At 37.6% G+C, this 23,949-nt stretch overlaps 3 protein-coding genes across 9 annotated transcripts; all 3 read left to right on the top strand.

The window, feature by feature from the left end:
- The first annotated feature begins 1,544 nt into the window (after positions 1–1,544).
- Positions 1,545–3,620, top strand: LOC111339823 (adenosine receptor A3-like). Its single transcript, XM_022946546.2, has one exon. It carries the CDS (start codon positions 1,653–1,655, stop codon positions 2,634–2,636), a length of 984 nt encoding a protein of 327 aa, XP_022802281.1. The 5' UTR covers positions 1,545–1,652; the 3' UTR covers positions 2,637–3,620.
- Positions 3,621–3,922: 302 nt separating this feature from the next.
- Positions 3,923–18,364, top strand: LOC111339822 (5-hydroxytryptamine receptor 1F-like). Of its 7 annotated transcripts, XM_088760701.1 has the most exons (3): positions 9,823–10,771; positions 11,617–11,803; positions 15,357–18,364. In XM_088760701.1, the coding sequence occupies exon 3, from the start codon at positions 15,453–15,455 to the stop codon at positions 16,455–16,457; it is 1,005 nt and encodes a 334-aa protein (XP_088616827.1). In that variant the 5' UTR covers positions 9,823–10,771; positions 11,617–11,803; positions 15,357–15,452; the 3' UTR covers positions 16,458–18,364. The 7 variants fall into 7 exon arrangements, with proteins under 7 accessions (XP_022802278.1, XP_022802279.1, XP_088616830.1 ...); XM_022946543.2 differs by lacking the exons at positions 9,823–10,771; positions 11,617–11,803 and adding an exon at positions 3,923–4,353; XM_022946544.2 differs by lacking the exons at positions 9,823–10,771; positions 11,617–11,803 and adding an exon at positions 6,282–7,834.
- Positions 18,365–19,348: 984 nt separating this feature from the next.
- Positions 19,349–22,865, top strand: LOC111339809 (carbohydrate sulfotransferase 4). The gene has a single exon (XM_088760700.1). It carries the CDS (start codon positions 19,699–19,701, stop codon positions 20,830–20,832), a length of 1,134 nt encoding a protein of 377 aa, XP_088616826.1. The 5' UTR covers positions 19,349–19,698; the 3' UTR covers positions 20,833–22,865.
- The last annotated feature ends 1,084 nt before the right edge of the window (positions 22,866–23,949 follow it).

Consider the following 23,949-nt stretch of genomic DNA (forward strand, 5'->3'; position numbering starts at 1 on the left):
GCTGACAAGGAGAATTTATTTAACAATCAAGAGCTTCATTAGCTGGTGATCATTTCCTTTATTCTCTTTACCTTAATGTTTGATTCTGAGGCATCATTGTGGGGAGAAATTAGATGCTGATCCAGCTATCAAATGTTATGGGGTTATTAGGAAATTCTGATGCGCAATTTGCAGTCTTTAAACTCTGTAATTTGTTAAACTTGTAATAAAAGTTTGAATACTGTTGATGAGCAAGGATTGCCATTGAGGAAAATTTGCAAGAATTCTGTTTATTTGTTTCAAATATGTTGACGAGCAGAAAACTGACAAATCTATGGAAATCTGTATAAAAATTATCAAGAACCTTTTTTGTTGTTATTCCCGGCTAACAGGCTCGACCCTGTTGCGACGAACAATTTTGACATTGCGCTCTTAATTTTTTAGATGAAAAAAGGAATTGAATGAAAGTTTTATTTTTTTATATATCAATTTACCACCAGGAACGAGAAACCATACTTGATCGGTTTTCTTGTTATTCCCAGCTAACAGGCTCGACCCTGTGGTGACTAAAAAATCTTGATTAAACATTGCACAATACAATACAATATTTTTATTTGTTATTTGACAATAAATCCTTATTCCCCTGGCTCCGCAGATAGCAGTGCTAATCGAGGCGGGCCAGGATAATCAGTAAAAGAAGAGGAAAATACACACAGTAAAAACTATAGGTAAATAAATAGATGGTAAATACGAAAACAAATTAAGTCTACGGAAACAACTATGTGACTAATTCAAGTTGGCATCGCATTATGTTGTGAGTGAATACATAAGATAGAATGGATAAGGTAGGATGGGCGAGACAAAGGTGATAGCTACTAAGAGTATTTACTAACTTTAGAGATTATCCATTCTAAGTCTTCGAAGGAGTCTTCAAATTCTAATATATTGAACAAGATCGCACGATTTTGATAAGTAGTTTTTTTAGAAAAGCTTTTCAAGATAAAAATTGGTGATAATAATTTACGGTATCGTCGTATAATTTATAGTTTTACTTTCGTCAACTCTCATATTAATTTATTCGTATTGTCTCCTTTGCAATTTTATCACTTGTATTTTACGCCTATCGTTTATATATTTTCATATTTTATCGCCTTTATCATTCCCACGTCTCGAATTTAGTACATATATGTAAAAATTTTCATTTTCATCATCTTGAAAATGACCTCAGCGAGGTCGAAAAGTCGTTCAAAATTATTATCACTAATTTTTATCTTGGTAGTGTTCGGAGCTTAGTTGGTATCTCATTCCACAGTTTTGCACCGATTATTGAAAACGATTTTCGTTCAATTTCAAGTTTTGATTTTTTAACATTAAAGTTGTTGGAAGCTGAAGATCGCGTAAAAAGAATGAATTTTTGCGGTAGGGATGAACAAATCCTTCAATTGTGAAGGAATAACATCATTATTTACATCATGCATTGTCTCAGCTACTAACGCACTCTTAATTTTAGCTAAAAAAAAAAGAGTTAAATGAAAGTTTTACTTTGTTCATTTACCGCCAGAAACGGGAAACCATACTCTGATCGGTCTTTTCGCTTTGGCATCGATTGACGATTTCAAAGAACAGTTCATTAGAGGAAGAAGATTAAAAGTCGCTCGACAAGTTGAAAAATTATGAGTCATCAGACAGAAAAGGGTGGAAACATCACTCTCTTTGGTAAAAATATGGGTTCTGGGAATCTAGATGATGACATCCCTCTCGACACAATACCTGCCCTTGTTATTATGATTTTCATCCTGGTTATAAACAGCGGTGTCATCCTCCTTATCAGCTGCTACTCTTCCTTAAGAACATCAAGTAACGTCATCCTAGCCAGCTTAGCTGTATCAGACTTCCTGGTAGGTCTGGTTGGTATACCACTACTCGTGGCATGCAGCTCCACACTGATATCTTCCATCTGCGTAAGCTCCTACACCTTTTTCACATTTATGGCCCTGTCTACCGTACTTCACATCACCGTTATGACCTGTGATCGTTACATTTACATCATTTGGGCCTTACGTTACTGCGAAATTGTCCGCCGTGATAGAGTCCTGACTGTGCTCGGATTGACTTGGTTTCTTAGCCTCAGCTCTTTGATTCGTCTATGGTGGACGTGGAACATCAACGTGCAGACAGCTGAAGAAGACCTGGCCCCCATGCGTCAGAAAGAGACCATTCTATTCTTGTTCAAAATTGTCGTGTTCTTCCTTGTTCCTCTAATGGTAATGATAGTTCTTGACGCCCACATGCTGTTGTTACTGCGGCGACAATGCCAGAGAATCACGCGGGAAAATTTACCAACGGAGTTCGTAAAACGCGAGAAGAGACTCCAGCGAAGACGTCGGCGTGCTGTGTTGACATGCGTGTTACTACTAACACTCTACGTCATTTTCTGGCTGCCATATTTCATCTTAGAAATCTTGCAACAGAATCATCAGGGTCAGTTACCGACGCAAGTGGTCATCGTTATCTATTATTTAAGGATTTGTACATCTGTGTTCAATCCGTTGACATACACTTTGAGAAAGTACGACTTGAAACAGAAGGCTAAACACATCGTCAAGAAAGTTTTCTGTTGTAGGAATCAGAATGATTCACCAGAAAAGTTCGTTTGATTCCGCAAGATAAAGTTCTGAAATCACACTCCAAACCTGGATAAAAGGATAACATTCCTTGCGATAGTCCTATATTTCACGTTCTGTTTTCTTATTTATCTTCATCTATGCGAAGAGGAGAGCGATTCAAATTTATCCTTCCGCGTACACTGTATATACACTCTAGTTGGCCCAAACCCTGATACTTGAGAGGCCGAGTTTTTACCTGAAATTCCTTCTACCTGTGGATGTAACAGTCCATTTTCGGTTGTACCAAATTTCTCTTTTCATGTATATATTTGTAAAACCTGGAGTTAATCACTGTTTGATAAAAATTTAGCAAAGATTTACCTATCGTTAGTCAGGCTTCGAAGTACAGAACAAGTGGGCAAAGGTAAACTACTTAATTTTGGTGTAATATTTTATCCAGTTGCTTTGATAAAAAACTTATTAACCGAAAGGTGCAGCCTTCCAGATGTTCCCTGTTAAGGACTTGACGTACTATGGGCAACTTATTGCTACGAAAGGTCTTTTTTTTATAATTCCCTCTGATTATGAGCGGCATTTTGAGAGGAAAACTTTCTGTTACGAGTATGAATGTTTGCATATGTTTGCATATCATGCCTCACAGGCAGAATACTCCACTGGAGTTTTTACCTGCCGCTGGGACTTGTTTTTCGGGGCGTCCAGGAGTCTAATTTCCAATTCAAGAATGACATTGGAAAAATGTATTTAAATTTAACGCTTCCAGACGAAGGTTTCATATGATGTAGTTCGACATGATAAGAGTAGCTGTAGATATGATGATACACTAATGGTCAAAACGCCTGAGTTATCCCCGTATTCCCCAGGAAACAACACAAGTCAACGAAATTATCAAACTTATATATTCTTTTAATTCTACACTTACCATGTATAATCAATAATGAATGCTATAGATCCAACGCGGAAAAATTAAATGAAGAAAGACGTAAAGTCAAAAGATAATAAAGATAAAAGAAATTGTTCTCTCGTTCGTTCGGAAACGAGCTTTGAATCCTGAATTTTGCCAAAGGCTCAAATTTTATGAGATTAGACCGGTAGGGTTGTCTGAATTTCCGATAGACCAGGCTGCTGTTATGGAGAAAAAATATATGATCAAAAAAAAACACTGCCACGTAACTGCGAGGAGTAACACAATGCCTTTGTTCATCTCTAACTTTGGTTATCTAGATGCATTGGAGTTTTGCGCATTGTTGAAGAATTATTCTTGGAAATTGTCGTGAAAATTATCATGGTTAAATGATCGAAATCCTGCAAAAAAAAAAAGAGCAATAAGAGCATCCCAAACAGTAGCGAAAGCTCCAATTTATGAATTTTAAATATCTCTGACATTAACACCATGTAGATATTCACTGTAAAATTTAAAACCAGCTGCGTGTTTTATATTAGTTGCCTAGCAGAGGGCTGAATCAATATACATGTATATATGTAGGCGACAAAGGCTTAAAGTAACTCATTCACTCGGTGATTCGTTAGGTACGTTTGAGGACGTATATCGTGCAGCAATTTAAGCAATCCGTCCATCCATTCATGAAGGTCGTTATAAGTTGTATATACACTGCTTGAAGTCTTCACTGTCTGTGTCAAGTTTCTTCGCTATTGTCTACTGTAACGTAGGCCTCAGAGTCCCTCTTTGAGAAGCTGAAGTGACCCTAAGGTTTTACAGGCGTATATTGGCTCCATCGGTGTAAAAAAGGTACTCTTTTGAAAATCATATTGTTGCAGATGTTAGAAATTGTTTCATTTTATATTCAGTCTGTCAACGAATGCGATCAAAAACGAAATACAACGAAACGAAACAGGAAGAAAATACTCAACCATAGTAGTTAATGAGAACAACTTCAACGGTACATGTACTGTAATTAATGGTTGGACACATATTTTTCGGAGAGAAATTTAAATGAATATCATTTCCTTTGGGCTTGAATTAAAAATGAACTTATCAAATGATTTCCGCATAGCATAAAAAGAGGTCCAGAGAAAACTACGAAATGCACTGACTTGAAATATACTCGTAAAGAGTTCCGTTTAGAAGACAAACAAAAATGTTTTACATGGTCAATATCAAGTCCTTAGAATTTTAAGATATATTATTCCATTTGGGAAATACCTCCTCCATATTTTACGAATTGATCAAACTCTAGATGTTATTTGTTAGAATCATGTGGTTTAAATATTAACAACCTTACTAGTTTAATGATATAAGCTAGGAATGAAGGATCAATGGTTTCAGTTTATACAAAAACTCCTAAATTCCAGCGTCAATTAAAGAAAAATAGCAAAAGAAACTGACCAATATTATCCAATTTCATGAAAATTTCATCGCTTCTCGGTTTACAGCATAAAGAAATTAACTTATAGACATGTCCTACGACGACAACTCAAATTTACATATTTTCTGCCGTCTTTAAATGTTGCAGAACTGGCTTTTTAGCACTGAAGATTTTAAGACAATATTTTTGTTCTATGTATGATAATAGAAGTATTAGAATAAGAAACGGAGGTTGAAAAAAAAAGAATCTTAGAGTTTAAAACTTATGGGAAAAATTCGAGGCTAATTGGGACTTGAAACTCAGTTAAATATTCGGTTTTTAAAGCTACAGGAGGGGGTATGTCTAGCGTTTAAAATTTAAGTTTCATCGGTTTTGAACTTGAAATTTGAAACTGACCCTCTTCTAAGTTGGAAAGAAAATGGGTAGATGGCGGGGAGAAAAATAGGAAGTAACCGGATGGAAATTTGAAAAAATCATGGATATATCAACAAAGTTGAAATGGTAAATTGGCCACCGTAATGAATACAAAAGCTGACGTTTCGAGCGTTAGCCCTTCGTCGGAGCGAAGGGCGACGAAGCCCTTCGTCCGACGAAGGGCTAACGCTCGAAACGTCAGCTTTTGTAATCATTACGGTGGCCAATTTACCATTTCAACTTTGTTGATATATCCAAGTTATTTCGTTATTCCCACCGACGCAGCCCCAAACAGTTTCTTTCGAAACTATCAGCCTTTATTCATTTGAAAAAATCATGGATCACCAGCTTATCATTAACTTTACTATGATATAATGTGTGCTTTGGAAGGTAATATTCTGCCAAAGTCTTTGAGATAGCCCCCGCTTTCAAACAAAGCTGATTTTCCGGCGAGATCTTATTTTAAAGTAAAAAACCAAAAGACGGTAATGAGAGAATACTAAACCGGTCTTTTTTTTATGAATTGAGGAATTTTTTCCCCGAGTTAAAATTCAGTCTTATTATTCCATTGCATTCACTGGTTCATTTGAATTAGAACCAGTAACTCTTGATGACAACGGAGCTTTCGTGTTTTTGCCATAACTGCAATAGCATCTCTGGGTTATAAATATTCGCTATGAAGCCTAAGAACGTAAAAATTCTTATCTGAGGCTGAATTGTCGATTTACGGCTGAAAACACTCTTGAAATGTTTTTTCAATGCGGACGTTATGAGGGATCAGGTTTCTTGTCAACCTCTCATGTAAGTTGCGCGAATGCCGCTAACAGGATGTCGCGCCCACAAATGTCTTGCTAAATTTGGGTTCAACCAAGAGTGTTTAGGCGAGATAAAATTGAGGACAAAAACCGGCGTTTATGATCCACCGACTCTCAAGAGTTGTTCTTCCTCCTAACCTAGCTTTAGATTTTGGTTGATCTCAGTCTCAACAATCGTACGAGTAGGTCTCAAAGAGTATATGCATACTGAAAATCCTTTAAAAAACTCAATTGTTTTTTTCCTGCTCAAAATACATAAAGGAGCATGCGCAGCGCTGGCGTAAAGGCAGACGCTCTCTGGCCACCGCCTGTTTGTTTTTAAGCCATTCTTCAAAAGTTGTATGTAATCAACACTCCAGTTCCAGTGTGATCTTCGAGCACCTCGACTCTCTGAAGATTTCTAGAAAGCTGCTAATTGAGCCAAAGCGCGTGGGTCATCAAATTGAATTTTTATATCGATTTATTTTTCTATACTTTCATCACGTAAGTTTTTCGTGTGTTTCTCTTATAAACCACGTACTTTTAAGTGTGTAATTGAAGCTTTCCCGCAATTTTTTTCTATTTTACCGGTCACAATGTAGTCAACTAAAAATAACTTTTTGTCTTTAACTGTGCGTACATCAGTTTTCTGCGAGAAGGTTGCTAATTTTAATTCTAATTTTCTGCCAACCGTTTCAGTTGAACAAGTTTCTGTATATTGCGCTACTCATTCGAACACCTGGCGTTGCTGGAAACGTCGATGTTGTTCTTAATTATAGCCGAACTCCAATCCGCTTTGAACGAGTTCAATTTAAACTGGTGCTCCAACTTCAAGAATGTTCTTTAACATATAAAAGGAATTTTGTGGCTTGTTTGAACGTGAGTTTCAACTTGTCATCTGTATTCATTCATGTAAATAGATATATAGATGATTTAAGTTGCGGTCTCACCAAACATAAAAGCTTGCTGTTTTTTGACGCAGACGTTGTTTTGGAGCCGGCGCACGTTTTCTGTACACCTGCTTTTCCAATTTACATACTCGTTTTCCATATTTTTAAGCATAAACTGACTTGTTTTTCAAAATTTCAGGCACTTGAAAAGTTTTTCGTGACTAACCAAATGTTTCCAGTCATGAGGTTAAATGATTTCGCGTGTTTTCCTTACATCGCTTGAAAGTACAGTAAACCTTTTTATTCTGCTGACGCTTAGCCTTTGTTTCGAATTGAATACCATTGAAGAACTCTTTAAAAAGAGCTTTTGAATAAACAATGTCTAATTATTCAGTGTAATCCATGTTAAGTTAGTTTTCGTGTCACGAATGACGCATCTGGTTGGTTATTTTCAAAGACGTATTGTGTGTTTTCTGCATGTTAATCCCGTCTTAAGCGTAATTATCTACAAAGCCGACGGAACAGTATTGTACTGAATACTCGTACCTGTCAATTCTGTGTATTGTGGCCTCTGTCTTAACTAGTTTACTGCGACTCGACCTCGAACCATTATAACAGCACCTTGGTGATTGGGGGCGAAGACAAAGTTCATAAAATGAAATGGTTAGTTAAAACCTATCGATCGCACAAAGAAGATAAAACTCAGTGAAATATATTGGTATAGATACTCATTCCTCATACGCTCTTGCATGGAGCAGGTTTAATTGAATTTCGTTGCGTTGGCACGTCCGATTTGAGCCGACAAGGTAAGTAACTATTTTCACTCATTGTTTCGGTTTTCATCTTTACCTTATCTCAGTTTTTTTATCTTTGAAACTGAACCAAAGCGCAAAAAAGTAGAACGCAGTGGGTGGCCAAAGACTAATCAATGAAAATATTTTTTATGCATACATTTTTTTCCAGTTCATTGAAAGCTTAGCCGAACCTCCTCCTCCGCCTCCTTTCTCCGCCTTTATTTATCTTCACGACTCAGACGAGAAAACTCGGGATTGTTGGTTCGACATTGTGAAATTCCAAGTTGTTGTTCTGAAGCTAAACAAGCTGGTTCATATGGAGCGAATTATTCCAGTTGTATCCCAATTAAGTCGTTTGATACCAAACTAGTTAATTCTGCTGGTTTTGAATTTTTGCAGACATATGTTGTTCACTTCGTTGGAAAGATAAGGCAACCCTGTAAACATTTTGCCAAGTTGCTCGATAAAATTCCAAGTTAAGCGCGTGACTTCGAAATTTTAAGTTTTACTTACTTTAAGTACAACTTGACACTTACATTTACACTTTCAAACAGATGACAGATGAACAAAACTTTTGAGTATTTCGATAAATTAAATGCTTTAGAAATCTCTTGTGAGAACGTCACATTTCAATCCTTTATTGTTATCAGAAGTTTTTTTCTTTTTTTTTATGTTAGGAAAAGGTACGGATAAAGATGTTTATATGACCAACCTTTCAAACATATCAATGAATTGAATTTCGAACAATTCTCTTATTAAACTGCGGCATTTCTTTCTTAAAATTTTTTTTTCTAAATAGACTTCGTTTCTGCTTTTGTTTCAAAAAAGCGAGAACAAATTAGTTTCAGACTTTAAAAGCCAGTTTGAAAAGATTTCCTAATAACGTTTTCATTATGTTTTTTCCCTTTCCTAATGTTAAAGCAGACAATTAGCAATTTATAATTTTGTTGTCCAACGGCCACGTTTAATCTTTCGACCGAAGGGTATGCCGAGAATTGACCATAAACAAGTTCTAGCGAAACTCAACGAACCACAACACCTGTTCCCACCCTTTCTGTAGACATTGTTAACGAGAAAAATATTAAAAAGCAATTCTTAATTCGCCAGAGCGCAGTGACGCAACTACTCGCCCACAGAAGTAAACACTTTCTCTTGCGGAAAAATATTTCGGGGAGTGTCGTAAAAAACCAAAGCCAAACTAATAACAAAGGCCAACCTGGCAACGCACCGGACGCAGTGAATGGAGACAAAAGTAATACCTAATTGCATTCGATACTCCAATCGAAAGTTTCCTCCGATATGCAATTGTCATTCGCTAATTACTTGCACATAAACGTGAACGCTGGCCTAAGAAAAAATTACAGAGTTGCTGAACCAGATTGTCTCACCAGGTAGGATTTTTCGAGTGTTTTTTTTTTTGTTTTTGTTTTTTTGTTTTTTTGTTTTTGAAGACTCTCCTCATAGTCGTATTTCGGAAATCAATTAGTGTCTAAGACTGAATTTATACAAATCCACTACAGACTACAATCAAAGAAATTTGCAAAGAAATCGAAAATAATACAGGGCTACAAGTGCTTAATACGGCAACATGATATATTTAGAAAACACAAGTTATTTCTGAATGATCTTTACTTTCACGTCTCAAAGTGTATTTCTTACTTTCTACTAAGTGGTCCTGGGCTCTACGCCTGGGTAAGTTCCAGCAAGGAGGGTAAGCCTTGTGCTAGGGTTACCCTAGCAGGCGGGTCAAAGATAGCCCAGGTTTACAAGCAAAATTTCACAGGTAGGGTTACCCTACCACCCAGGACAACTTACCTATGCTTGGTAACCGCACGCATTGTTATCAATGTTCAAAGGGTCTGGAAACAAGTAAAAAGTTGTCCCAGGTAGGCGAGTTATCCCCAGCAGAGCGTTTATAAGGCAGCTAGGGTTACCCTGGCGCTAGGGTTACCCTAGTGCTAGGGTAACCCTAGCTGCCTTGTAAACACGTCGATGAAAAAAAGAAGAAATGTGGGAGCGTTAGGGTAACCCTCCAGCCAGGGTAACCCTTGCACTAGGGTTACCCTACCTGCTTGTAAACAGAGCCTTAAGAATGCGACGACGTCGGGTGATCCAGAATTTTCATGTGAATATTTTTTTATCTATCTTTCGGCTTTCATCATCCGCGCGAGTTTGGTTAGATTTGCTCCAATTACTTACCTGGTAAAATCTAGATAAATAACAACAGCAAAAACAATATGGAATACATCACTACGATAAACAATGACACAGAAACAGCAAAAATAACCAAACTGATCTTTCACATTTTTCTTTTTTAACAGGAGTGGGTACTCTCTTATCCACTTCAGAAAAAAAAGCAGATAATTTTATTGATTCGACAATACAGGGCAAATATTTATCAATCGCTCCTCGTATCTGCCGGAAAAGAGATTAATATCACTCGCCAAACAAAAATGAATTGTTTGACATTTTTGGCAAGAGTAGTTCATTTTCCTCCGTTCAACTTTACCTCAAAGTCTCGGAGAAGAAAGTGTCTTTTTTCTTCCGTGGGAACTAACAGGCTGATAAACTTGTAAATATTTTCAACGCCGTGATCAATATGTTGTCATTTTTGGAATTTTTTTTGCCAAAACATGAAACCGTGTTGAAATAGCCACTTCATATGACTTTATCCTGGAGCTATGGATCTCGAAAAACCGATCGGGCAATATCATAATATTATGGAGCTTTTAGAACCAATAAGGGGGCGACCAGTTAAAGGCCGCGCTGAAGAATAAAAAATAGAATACTGCCATCAGCCAGGTATGTACATATTGTGCGCGTCTTGAAAAAAACTTTGAGGGCAGAGTTCATTTCGTTTTGGTTGAGGTCGCAGCAGAGGCATTTCCAGTTTAAAGTATCGTTGCATGGTGATCTAAGCTTATGAAAGCATAGGAACTCTTCTAAACGGTGAGTGAACACGAAGCTTTTTTCAGCTTATACTGATGGACATTTTGAGCGGATGTAACTGAATAATGGTAAACAATTTAGAAGCTGCTGAGGCCCTGAAGTAATTTATGACGCACTAAGCTCATCTTAATGCAGAATGGCGTCCATAACTAACTCCTTGTTTAATGCATCAGTGTTCCTTATGAGATAACGACGGTGGTTGTTAGGCAGAAAAAGCGAAAGCAAATTGATCATTCGTTACATGCAGTATTTCTATATTAGAGCTAGAATTTAAAGCGCTGAAAAATAAATATTTTAGCGGAATCGATCAAGATTTTCATTTTTAAAACCTTGTTTTCTGAAAAAAATTGTAGCTTTTCTTTGGTACATTCAGCCTTTATTTTTAGTCTGTGCATATACCCTGTCACTCCCTTTTCTTCAGTATGAAGAAAGATTTTCACTTGGTGTTCAATATGTAGCTACGAATCTTTCATGTATAAGTTCGCAACCTACCTGTCTATAAACGTATTTCCCAGTTTCATAACAATTATATGCTACACTTACATCAGCGGTTTAATAGTAAATAGGCTCACGGAACAGCTGAGTGTAGAATGCACGAGAATTAACAAATGGTAAACATCGCAGTGTACACTATTGAGTTATGGATGCACTCGGGAGGTCGCTAAGCATGAAAGAAGCGTAAGAGTCGCGCGAGGCGATAGCCGAGGGCGACTGTAGCTTCTTAAGTGCTTAGCAAACCTCCTAAGTGCGTCCATAACTCAATAGTGTACACTGTGGCGTTTACCATTTCTTATAACATAACATTGATACACATTGTAGCAAAAGAGTTTTCTTTTATTTGACAGAAAAAAACAAGCCCGCGCAGAAAACTAGTCTTTGCATTTGTTCACGTCAGTAGCGTACATCCATGGGCAAATGATGGGCGCTGAACTGACCAATCAGAGCACGCACTTTACTTTGGTTATGTTATAAATCCAAATACTGCACAAAGAGGAGACTTGAAGAGTGTATAACTCTGACATCTCTATAATGGTCTGTATACATTTTTTTAAGGGGTAGACAAGGAGAGTTTGTTTAACAATCAAGAGCTCTTTTCTAGTTGGCGATCATTTCCTTTATTCTCGTGACGTTAATGTGTGACTCAGGGGGGTACTGTAAGGAGAAATTAGATCCTGGTCACTCTTAGGGTAAAAGGTTAAAAAAAAGAATTTGATCGTCAAGTGATCATGAGTTTCAAGCTCTGAAAATTATATATATTGCTCATAGAAAAAAGGAAATAGCCCTTTACGTTTTGCTTAATCTTAGTCAATATCCCGGCATTTAGCAATAAGATTATGACCTCGATGAAATTTCATCTCATCATAATTGGTAAGGGCGGAGCCCGAATTGACTATCACGCATAGACATCGAGAGTGAATGATGTAGCTTTTTATTAGTTTTCTTCTAAAGACATATGAGCTCAGCCAGGCAGCTCATGTTCAGTTTGCTTATTTTGTTTAAAAACTCAAACCAATACTAATGCTCACTTAACTCACTATCTATAACGGGATTGATTAGGAGAAGCTCACCAATTAGACTACAGTATTTGTGATAGAGCGCCAGTAAATCTATACTTAAGTTTGATATATTAATTGAATAAAGGCTGATAGTTTCTAAAGAAACTGTTTGGGGCTGCGTCGGTGGGAGTAACGAAATAATTTGGATATATCAACAAAGTTGAAATGGTAAATTGGCCACCGTTAAGATTATAAAAGCTGACGTTTCGAGCGTTAGCCCTTCGTCGGAGCGAATAGAGGAATTGTGGGTTGTGTGTGCTTTTAAAGGCAGAAAAAGGAGCTACGTGATTGGTGGGAACATGGCAACGAGAAAAACACGAATAAATTAGTGGAATGAAAAGCGTTCGTTGATACCTGTGGGATTTAGACTGTCGGTTTGAAAGATAAGCTTTTCTTCAAGAGTTTTCCGGCTTTCCGTGCTACCTAAGTGTAAGGAAAGACCCCAGATTGCCATGTGTTGCTTAGATATATTAATTGCCTCGTTTGAGATTAACACCAGAAGAATTGTAAGAAAAGAGAAAATGAAGATTTCCCTGGTAGAAATGGCTAGAAGGCTTCAGTAAAGTATGAAAATCGGAATTTACCTTATGTCGTGATGGCATCCTTGGTGTCTATGTTCGGTTAAAATGATTGGCATTCATTTGAAACGACCCTAAATGAGAATTCATTGGACGGTCTCTTAATTAATGATAAACCTGTTTCTCATGGCTTCCGATACAATCACATTGAGTAGATTAATATCAGAAAGTAGGCGGGACATTTAAGTTTTTCATCTAATACACTGTGGCTAGAAATTTATCATTCAATCAGTGATAAACTTGAGCAAGCTCGAGATGATCTGAAAATGACTTGACGAAGTTTATCAACCACTGACCGATCTGAAATTAAATCTTTATGCATCTGTACGAGTATGGCCCTTTTATTATCATTTCATGCGACAGAGGGTGTTCCAATTCGTAGCGGTGTTTGAATTTTGCTCGCCAGAAATATTCACTTTCAACATCAGCATCATAAATACTAATACGGTCGAACCTTGATTATCCGGACTCGTGGGGACTGGGCCGGCTAATCGAAAATATGAATATTAATATTCACATTTTATAGGCTCAGAGAAGCAAGTCCGGATAATCGAAAATCCGGATAATAGAGGCTTCACAGCATAATTAAAACGCTGGGAGAGAAGTTTCGAAAGGTATTTATAATCGTAAGGCGCAGAACTAAGAAAAAACTAAGTCCATCGTAAAGCTGAGTTACATAATGGAACAGGCAAAACTCCATTGCGTGTTGCACGATGTATTTAGTGGATTTTATCACAATAGATATCCATGTGTCCTGCGTTCCTATTGAATTAGCGATGTCAAGCGCACTAAGTTGAGATGAAGAATTAAAGATGGCAAATCTTTCCATTAAAAGTCTTCGTTCACTTTGTCCTTATTTTGGTTTTCTCAACGCCAAGATTGTATCCGTCAGATTAGCATGGTAGTGTCTAAGCCTTCAGCCAATTAGTATAGGAAAAAATTACACTTATCCGCTTGTTTAAAGAGAAAGTAAAATAAACATTAGCACAATAACGAGGAATGTTGATACAATGCTAGAAATGAAATGACAAGGTTAAAGAAGCGTGTTTGTTTTTCCACTGATTACAAGCTGAATTGTTTTTAGAGACGCTCAGCGTGTGTGCAGATGGCTCCTAATTTGGTTTTACTGAACGGAAATTCGAATTGCGCTCTAATTACAATTAGCCGCATAAGGACAGAAAATTTCTCTTAAATTTTTCCTTCGCGAAGTTTTAACTCCAAATTGTCAGCCTTGGACAGCAAACACTCGGTAAGTCCGTAATCTTGGGGGCATTTCTGAAACTTTTGTGAATAACATTCGCAGAAATATTTCAAAATCTTTTCTTTAATTTTGAACACGTCATTGATGAAAACTGTTGCACAATCTAAACTTTTCTTCTTTAAAAATACAAAAAGTCATTTTCTTTTTGAACGCTATAATAACTCGTAGAAAGGATGAATAATTTATTTTTCCATAAACCATGAAACAGATCGGGAATAAATGATGTAAACTTCTCAAAACTGTACTAGTTTCAAACGTGCCACCGTTGTCTTAGCGCTGAGCTTCTTCAAAGCTACCGGTTATCTGAAACTTACAAATACGTTCCTTTTTTCATTTTCAATCTACAATGCTAAGGATAACTTAATGATATTCTGCCGGACTATTTGAAGTCAAGAACGAATTTTAAATGAATTCTGTTCGCAAACAGGCAGCTTAGTTAATTGATTAACCCGCCATCAAAAATTTTGTCAGAGTAGTCGGATTTATGTTGTCGACTAGGGGAGAAGATGCAGTTAATTTTTCGTTTCGTTCTTTAAAGTGGCTAAAGTTGTACTCTGAAATTATCATCACAAAGCTCTTGCATACATAGATAGCAGAGGGACGCTTCGACGAAGAACCAACGCTCGAAACGTCGGCTACTCTTTACGGTGGCTAATTTACATTATCTACTTCGTTGATAAAACCAAATTATCTAGCAGAGAGACAAAGCACAGACCGAAAGTTGACGGTAGTGGAAAGATTGACATTACGTGAGGTCGAAGATCTGAGTAGCAGAAGTCTTCTCAAGCGTGTTTGCGGCCGTACAAATGCAAATTGACCCAAACTAACCGAGAACGTGAGAATTCTAATTAAGATTAATTGCGCTTTAGTTTTGCGACAATTCTAAATTCGGACGTTTTTACACTATAATTTGGCGTATAAATGTTTAGCCGTGACCCGATAAACCTCTTTAATTTTCAAAGGCTGTAATGACCTCTGCATGTGTCCGTTCTTCTGACGTGTGTCACTTGAAGCTTGGGAAGAGTTCGAAACATTGAAAAGTCATACCCCAGTCGGGATCGGACAATTCCAGTTTTAGAACTCTACTCCTCGTACAGAGCCCGGGGAGCTCGAAATTCTGAAATCTAAATGCGTTTATCTGTTGGATATCTTTCCAAAACAATTGAACCAAATGTTTGTTTTGCTTTCAGAGACAATTGCATAAGCTGGACACGGAATTTCTGAGAATCCTAAGAAAGATACTTCTTGACTGAATATTAATATCCTGACGAGATATACCGGATATCATGATTAATCAGACTGACTACAAAGGAAATGCGACCGGGTCTAATGACTCAACGCAAGTAACAGACTCGGATGGTGTCCAACATGGTTTCCCTTTAGTGGCAGTTCCAGCTCTGGTCTTTATGGTATTCATACTAGTGATAAATGGCTGTGTGATTCTGCTCATCGGATCTTACTCATCTTTACGAACAACCAGCAATATCATCCTGGCCAGTTTGGCCGTATCGGACTTCCTAGTGGGTCTGGTTAATATTCCAATCCTCTTGGCATGTTCTACCACAATGATATCTGCCCTCTGTATCAGCACTTATACCTTTAACACATTTACAGCACTGTCTACTGTGCTACATATCTCAGTTATGACCTGTGACCGTTACATTTATATCACGTGGGCGTTACGCTACCAAGATATTGTTAACCGCTGTAGGGTCGTGGCAGTCCTTGGTGTGACATGGTTCCTCAGCCTTGCTTCCTTAGTTCGCCTTTGGTGGACGTGGGACCTTAACATCAACAAATCGGAAGAACACCTTGCTCGGGAAGAATTGCAGGAGACAATCTTCTTTTTGTTCAATATCATCGTGTTTTTCGTTATTCCATTGGTTGTCATGATTGTTCTCGACGCGCGCATGTTGTTGTTGCTTCGCAGACAATGCGCGAGAATTGCGCGTGAAAATATGCCATCACAATGTATGGAATACGAACAGAGGATGCAAAAAAGACAAAGAAGATTTGTTTTGACTTGTGTTCTGCTCTTAGCCCTGTACGTTTTTTTCTGGTTGCCGTATTTTATCATGGAGATTCTACAACAGTACCATCAGGGGCAAGTGCCAACTCAAATTTCCAACACCATTTACTACCTTCGCCTTTGTACCTCAATATCTAACCCATTAATCTACACCCTAAGGAAACATGATCTGAAGAGAAAAGTAAAGGATATTTGTAAGGCGACATTTTCTGGCCGGTATAACAGTTTATCCGGGACAAGACAGGATGATATACCCCTTTAAGCGATGGAATAGGTGTAATCTGCTTCATATATTTGTCCCTAAGTATTATGTGACTTGCCTCTGACGTGGTGTGATCCAATTGCTGACTTTGCCCCACCCCCTCCCCCCCTCCTCGTAAGGTATGTAGAGTAAAATATCGAGTTTAAAGACGGAGAGTTACAACGCGAGTTTTACGCACTGAACGATTAAGTTTTTCTGCGTGAGCATTCTATAATGTAACGTTCAGGGGTTCAAATTTAAAATTCGATGACAGTCGAAGTTATGGTATGTTTTCTGTCGCTGGTCGCGAAAAGTTTTTCAGGGCGATAATAATACGAAAATCTCAAATAGCGTTGATGTTTTTCCGTGGAATTCCATCCGAGATTTCGTTTACATCGCGTATTGCACCGCATAAAAGAAGTGAATTTGTTACATTTACCGAAACTTTGAGAAGTGAGAGTCTTCAGGAAACGATCAAAAAGGAGAAGTCACCTCGGGGCAAATCTAAGAGAAGTCCTGAGCCCAAAAAGTTGAAGGCAGAAGTTTTTGATGAAGCGAAAGCGTTTGACCTTACCTTTCGGTTTTTCCTTACGGATGTTTTGAACTTCATTTAACTGTTTTCCCTGGTGAGGTCTCGAGATGACCCTTCCCTCGAATTTCAATGGACCTCTCTCACACAGGACTTGCCAGGGAGTTCAATGTTGTCTTTCATTGGTTGGCAGCATGGCCAAATCGATATTCGCTTAAAACGAGGTGCGAAAACTGTGAATTTCTCTGTAAGCAAAAATCTCGAAGTTTGTTTTTAGGCAGGTTACCTCTACTTAAACGAGTTAACAGGGAACGTTGTTTTGACGGATTTTGATGAAACTCGGCCGGAATATTCGTCAGTTAACAATACTCTAAAAGGTGTGTATTTCTCTGTCGTCTTCTTTTCTTATTAGACTTCCCAACGCATGAAAACAGCCAACATACTTTTTATCGTTCAAATTTAAAATAGATTTTCTTCTTTATTTGGATGACCGCATCAACGCGAAGGTTAGTTAGTTAAACATACATCATCAGTTTTGTTTTTTAAGATTTGCGCGTGCCTACCAAAACAAAAACTGTCAAAACTTTTGAAATTTTTAGAATCTACATGTATACTTCGATAGTTTAGCAGCGATGTATAGTTTTCTGTCGTTCTTTCAAAGTAGCACCCTATTTTGTAGACAATAACCTTGAGATTCGTAGTTTGTCTGATAAACATGAAGCACCGCAGAATGGGTTTCCATGAAAGGTGCGTTCCCTCCCATTGATGGCCATTTACGGTCGTCCCGAATATGTTAACCTTACTCGGTGGTTAAACATTATAGTGCGCATGGGTATTTTGCGAGTTGCCCAGTATTTTAGCAGTATAGGAGCAATAAACAAAATATTAAACCATGTTATGAGGGATTCATTATTTCACCTTTATTCAATTTTCGTAGTATTTAAACATTTAGTTTACGATATACTGCGCGAAAGACGGAGACAACAGTAACAAAATAATTCAAGTGTTCTCTGCGACCAACAAGAAATAATTATATTGCACTTAAAAGTTCGCTTCTTTGAAAGTCAAGCAGAGAAAATACCACGCAATTCGCAAAATACCCGTGCGTGATTTAAAACCATTCAAGAAGTTTTATTATATCATTACTCAAGAGCATTTTTATGTAAATAACGAACATTTGATCACTCACTTTAGCTTTGTTTGAATTATCAGTACACTGCTGTGGTAGATCACAGATGATCTGTTCTTTGAAAATTGCTTTCTAAGTTATAAATGCTTCTGAAATTAATTTGTTCATTTAAGGAGGGATTTGATATCTAATTGCTAAGAGACAGGTTATAAAACGATTTGATATGATGCGGTAGGTGAGAAAAATAAAATAAAGAAAGGGTTTTAAAAAGTCAATTTAATTTTCGGCCACCATTGAGATTTTTATAGCTGACGCTTTGAGCGTTTAATGACTCCTCTGCAGATCAAAACCATTCCTCCTGACAAATTAAGGGCTAACGCTCGAAACTTCCACTTCAGAATCAATGTCTCTACGGTGGCTTATTTACATACTCAACTTACCGTAGTCGATAAAACCAAATCATTTTGTGATAACCCCCACCGATTCAGTATCACAGTTTCTTTAGAAACTTACCCCATTTCTTATTTTTTTTTTTAATTCAGGCTACATGCATTGTTTGCTGATAATAACACGTTATAAATGACATAAGGATATTTTGAATCAAATCTTTGTTTCCTTGACAACATAAAAACCAGTTAGGACTCGTCTCCATAAATCTATCTCGACATATTATAATTCCACGTCAGTAATTCTCTACCGAATTCATGTTTCGAAGTGAAGGTCATGCCAGGCCGAAGGAAGTACTGGACAAGCCCCTCCGGTTTTTGTAAATTTCTAAGGTAAATTAAGATATTCGTAAGGTTGAACAAGCCATTGGATAATATAGAATTGACTGCTTTGTTCAAATTCCCAACCAGCATATCTAAATTTATAGGCTAAGTTGTGATCATTGTAAGGGTAAATAAGCAATTAAATAACGTGGAATCAATTAATTCTTAGTACAAACGCATCCTGATTTCCGTGTGGGGAGAATTATGAACTCGCAACTTTAATGCTTACGAGTATTACGAAAGTGTGCAAATTGGGATTTCGCGTTGAAAACAAAATTATGTCCTTTCGCTGCTATTTCTCTCTGATAAGAATTCATATAATTGCTTTCCCATTTACTTTCATTTAAATCACTATTTCATTGAATTGAGCGTAAACAGAAAACACTGAATCGACCAGTTTGGGGTTTCTTAGTGGAGTTAAAACACTGCCAGCTTTACCAGCTATATCAATAAAATCTCTTCTGCCTCAAGAGGATTTTCCAATGGCGCTAATACGCCGCCCATCCTTACGTTCTCAAACTGCGCAGTAGTTGTTATTCTTTCCCACGATCTGAGCTTATTCTGAAGCGTAGGATATCTAAAGGTTTTTTGGGGTTTCCTTTGGCTCTATGGAAATACTACGATCACCAAAAATCTGTTGGCGCCGATCAATAGACGAGGAATAACTTCTTCATGATTAATCATATTAATTAATATTAATTAATATTAATTAATAATATTAATTGTACAGAGGGCTACTCATATGAACTATGTTTTCGTTGCAGTTTTCAAGGAAATCGCTTCTGTGTCCTGTTTGGTTTTAGTCTTTTCGTTGTTTTCTTGGTTTGTGTGCAAATGAGCCTTCTGATTGGAATGTACAAGGGGGTATCAACGGAGAAATTCCACAAAAATTACCAAAACCTGAGCCAGGAAAGTAGCTCTACGCACAAAGAGAAGAAGCGACTGAATGTGATAATTCTGACCCATATGAGTTCCGGTTCATCCTTCTCCGGAAACATTTTTAATTTGCATCCAGATGTGTTCTATCTCTATGAACCCCTTCATGACTTGAGAAAAGTTGAATATGGAGAGGACTGGACTCCACTGAACAAAACAGCAAACGATGCATACAAAACTGACTTTTCCAATTTGCTTCGCGACCTGTTCACATGTAAATTTAAGGAAAAAAAGAGTTTGAGGAGAATTTTTGCTGAATTTTTGAATGTGCCAAAGCGTCTTGCATTTATGTATTGGCGCTTATTGAACTCAGAAATCACAAATGAAACTGTCAAGAAAATTTGCTTGGCAAAAGAAATAACAGTGGCAAAAATTATGCAGACAAGGCTACCAGGTAAAATTGGAATACAGGAACTGCAGAATTTCTGTAACTCTAATGGTATGCAGTTCAACTGTTTGTTTATCCACCTCGTGAGAGATCCACGCGCAATGCTATCTTCGTTATTGAGGCGTAAATTTTTTATTCAGGATTCCAGGAATTTAATGTTTTCATCAGGAAACTTGACTCCAGAGGCTAAGGAATTGGTTAAGAAAAATGCGCAATTATTGTGCTCACAGGTGGTTGACAATTTAAACTATGTGAAACAAAACTGGTATGACTTTTTCGACCGTTACAAGCTTGTGCGTTATGAAGACATCGTTACAGATCCTTTAGTCAATGCGGTGAAATTTTACGATTTTGTTGGTCTTCCAATGGTTGAATCTATTCATGAGTGGATCGTTGGAGGTAAACAACTTGTTAGCGCGACTGGTTCTCAGTTCTCACCGAAGATTGTAGCTAGAATTGATCACTGGATGTCAGAACTAGAACCCTCTCTAGTACCTTTATTCGAGGAGGCTTGTGGGCCACTTATGGAACTAATGGGATATAATTATGCAAATGATGTTACTCGAGCTGAGCAGAATGACAGTGAGCTATTAATAACTAAGGAAATACCGTTATTGGAGGAATTGTCATTCACGAAATATTGAAATTGCATTGCAGTGAATTAATCGACTTACGATTGATAATGCTCATTATGGCTTGCTCAATGAGTGTCGTTAGAGGGGATGAAGTGCGAGATTTACACCCCCACCTACCCCATGTTCCAATGATGATTATTTCAATCTTTTAATGCGTCTTCCCGCGGGACAGGTACTTTGAAAACTGCACTTGACCGGTTGGTCGTTCCACGATAAGGTTTCATACATGATATTTGGCGGCCTACAGTTTTCGCGGCTATCTTACTTATCTCGTTTTTCGACTCAGCTCAATTAAACTAAACGAAGCAAAGCTATTTTTGTCATCGTTTAAACCGAGGGCTAGAAAACTGGTCATTACGTAGGTCAAAGCTAAATTGAAACTTACATCTTTTTAAATTGTAATAGCGTTATTTCTTTTATAGTGTTATCTTTGGAAAATGGATAGGTGATAGGTTTCCTGATAGCCTTTGTCAGTGAAAAATTTCCAGTGCTCAATTACAATACGCTTTGAATTGGCCCCCTATTTGTCAACTGTGTCGCTGTGTAAAACGCCCAGAATGCCTGGACATCATCAATTATTCATGAGCACTGAAGCGGGAGAATTGAATGCTATCACGTCCTGAAAAGCCCAGAATCAGAGAAGAAAGAGCGAAACTAGCGTAGCAGCGTTAATAAAACTCGTTTTCCCATTAAGTAAAAGCAATAAGTGAGAAACCCAAGAGCGGGTTTTTGAAGAGTAAGGGTTTCTCTTTAATTTAATCTTAAAATAGGCAGTTTGAGAAAGTATAAGGACTATTTCTGAGCCTTTGAAAATAACGAAAAACGGACATTTTTAATACAAGGCCGATTTCAAAAGCGATTTTTTAAAAACTCAAACCGGCTTCCAAAATCCCAAGAGCGGGAAATGTCAGATGGAGCTCTCCTGAAATAGAATTCGTTTTAACTTTGAAAATTAGTGAAAGACAACCACTATTTCTCACAGCTTTAAAATTTCCTGTTGAAGTTCCTTTTGAAAATGGCGTGTTTCGAGTTCGACTCCATTGTTTTCAGCCCACGCTTGAATAACAATGGTTGTCAAACCGAACAACGGCCTATTCCAGAAAACCACTAATTTATAATAAAGACAATTTACCGCGTGTTTTAAAAATGATCTAAGTGCATCAGCTGATTTCCACCACTAGACCAAGCGATGATGAATGATCGAAGCAAAATGAGCTCATAGAATCCCCGATCGACCCTATTCTTATACATGTAGTTCCAGCTTTTCTTGAGGAAAGCAATCCAGTATATGTAATTAAAATGAGCGGTGAAGCTTCCTCGGCCTCCCATGCAAGTGACAAATAAGACCTATTAAGGCAGTCGAACTAATCACTGCGTAAGTTCACTCTTAACACAGTGTGTGACTGTTTTTCGTTTCCAAGAAACAAGAGTGACTTGAAGTGACCCATTACGTTCTTTTCATTATGGAAAAATAAATCGAGTGGTTTTTTCCGATGAAAATCGAATCCTAAACGGGAAATGATAGAACGAACGTGTCTGTTGAGTAAGATAAAGGAAGAGATGAATGTGTAACGAAAGGTTTCAAAATCGAGCACTGCCAGAGTGATTAACGACCTTAATGATTGTTACACCCTCCAAAACGATCTATCAGCTCTACATGATTGGAGTAAACTATGAGAAGTGAATTTTAATTCACAGAAATGTAAACAGCTCTGTATAACGAGGAAGAAAAATCCAATCCACAATATCTATCATCTTGGTACAGAACAATTACTCCTATCTGACACGCAAAAGGATCTAGGTATAATGCTACATCACACACTAGCATGGCATGACCACATCTTTACAAAAGTCAATTCTGCCAATAAGATCCTGCGGCTAATTAAACGGAAATGTGGAAATCAGACACAGTCTGCTGTGATTCACAAGCTTTACATACACCTTGTGCGGCCTCACCTTGAATATACGCCTGCGAAATCTGGTCCCCTCACCAAGCCTTTTTACAGGACATGATTGAATGCGTTCAGAGACGAGCCACGCGACTCATGATCAAAGGAAAGTCTTACATGGAGTGGTTAAAATCTCGCCATCTTCTAACCCTTAAGTCTGAAAGGAATCTACTTGACTTGATCTTCTTTTACAAACGTTTAAAGGGACTCTTAAATATTAACTTATCTAGTTTATTATTTCCAGAAAAAATTAAGCATATGAACTAGGAAATGCTGATCTGTCATTTAAAACTCACTAGCGAGAACAAACATGCTTAAAAATTCATATTTCCATAGAACAGTTAAAGCCTGGAATTGTTTACCTACGCATGTCAGAAAGTCTGAGTCTCTTTCTGATTTTAAAAGTCTCTGTAAGACTTATTTATACCAGTTAGACGCTGAATTAACCTAATTTATTATTAATATCATTATTATTATTATATTAATATTATATGTATATAGGTATATGTAATGTTTTTTTTTGGGTAGCCTTTTGTAAGGGAACCTGTTCTTGTTTCTTGGCCTTCCTCTCAGCTTTGTATGTATGTTAAGTTTGTTGAGAAAATGATTAAAGTAAAATAAAGTATTCTAGCCTGTAACACACGCACGCAATGTGTGACTTCTTTTCTAACAACGGCTTAAACAATAATTTTATAAGCTTGAAAAGCTAATGAGCTAAACCAATATTCCCAGGTTATAGTAGCTTGCTGCGACATCTACATGATCATGTGTAAGCTTTTTCAGACGAGTTTTCAGTGCACGTGCGTGATAGCCTTTGGCCTCCTCTTTGTCACCCATGCCGCTATGTACAACACCAAGGTTATTGCGGCTTGTTGCGAAATCTACATGGTCAGGTCCAAGCTTCTTCAGACGAATTTCCAGTGCGCGTGCGTAATAGTCTTTGACCCCCTCTTTGTCACCCATGTCGCTTTGTACAACACCCAGCTTATTGTAGCTTTTTGCGACATCTAGATGGTCAGGTCCAAGCTTTTCAGACGAATTTCCCGTGCGCGTGCGTAAAAATCTTTGGGGCCCCCCTTTTGTCACCCATGTCACTGTGTACAACACCCATCTTATTTTAGCCTTTTTCGACATCTACATGGTCAGGTCCAAGCTTTTTTAGACGAATTTCCAGTGC

This window comes from Stylophora pistillata, chromosome 5 (assembly GCF_964205215.1).
Source record: "Stylophora pistillata chromosome 5, jaStyPist1.2, whole genome shotgun sequence".
Lineage (NCBI taxonomy): Eukaryota > Metazoa > Cnidaria > Anthozoa > Scleractinia > Pocilloporidae > Stylophora > Stylophora pistillata.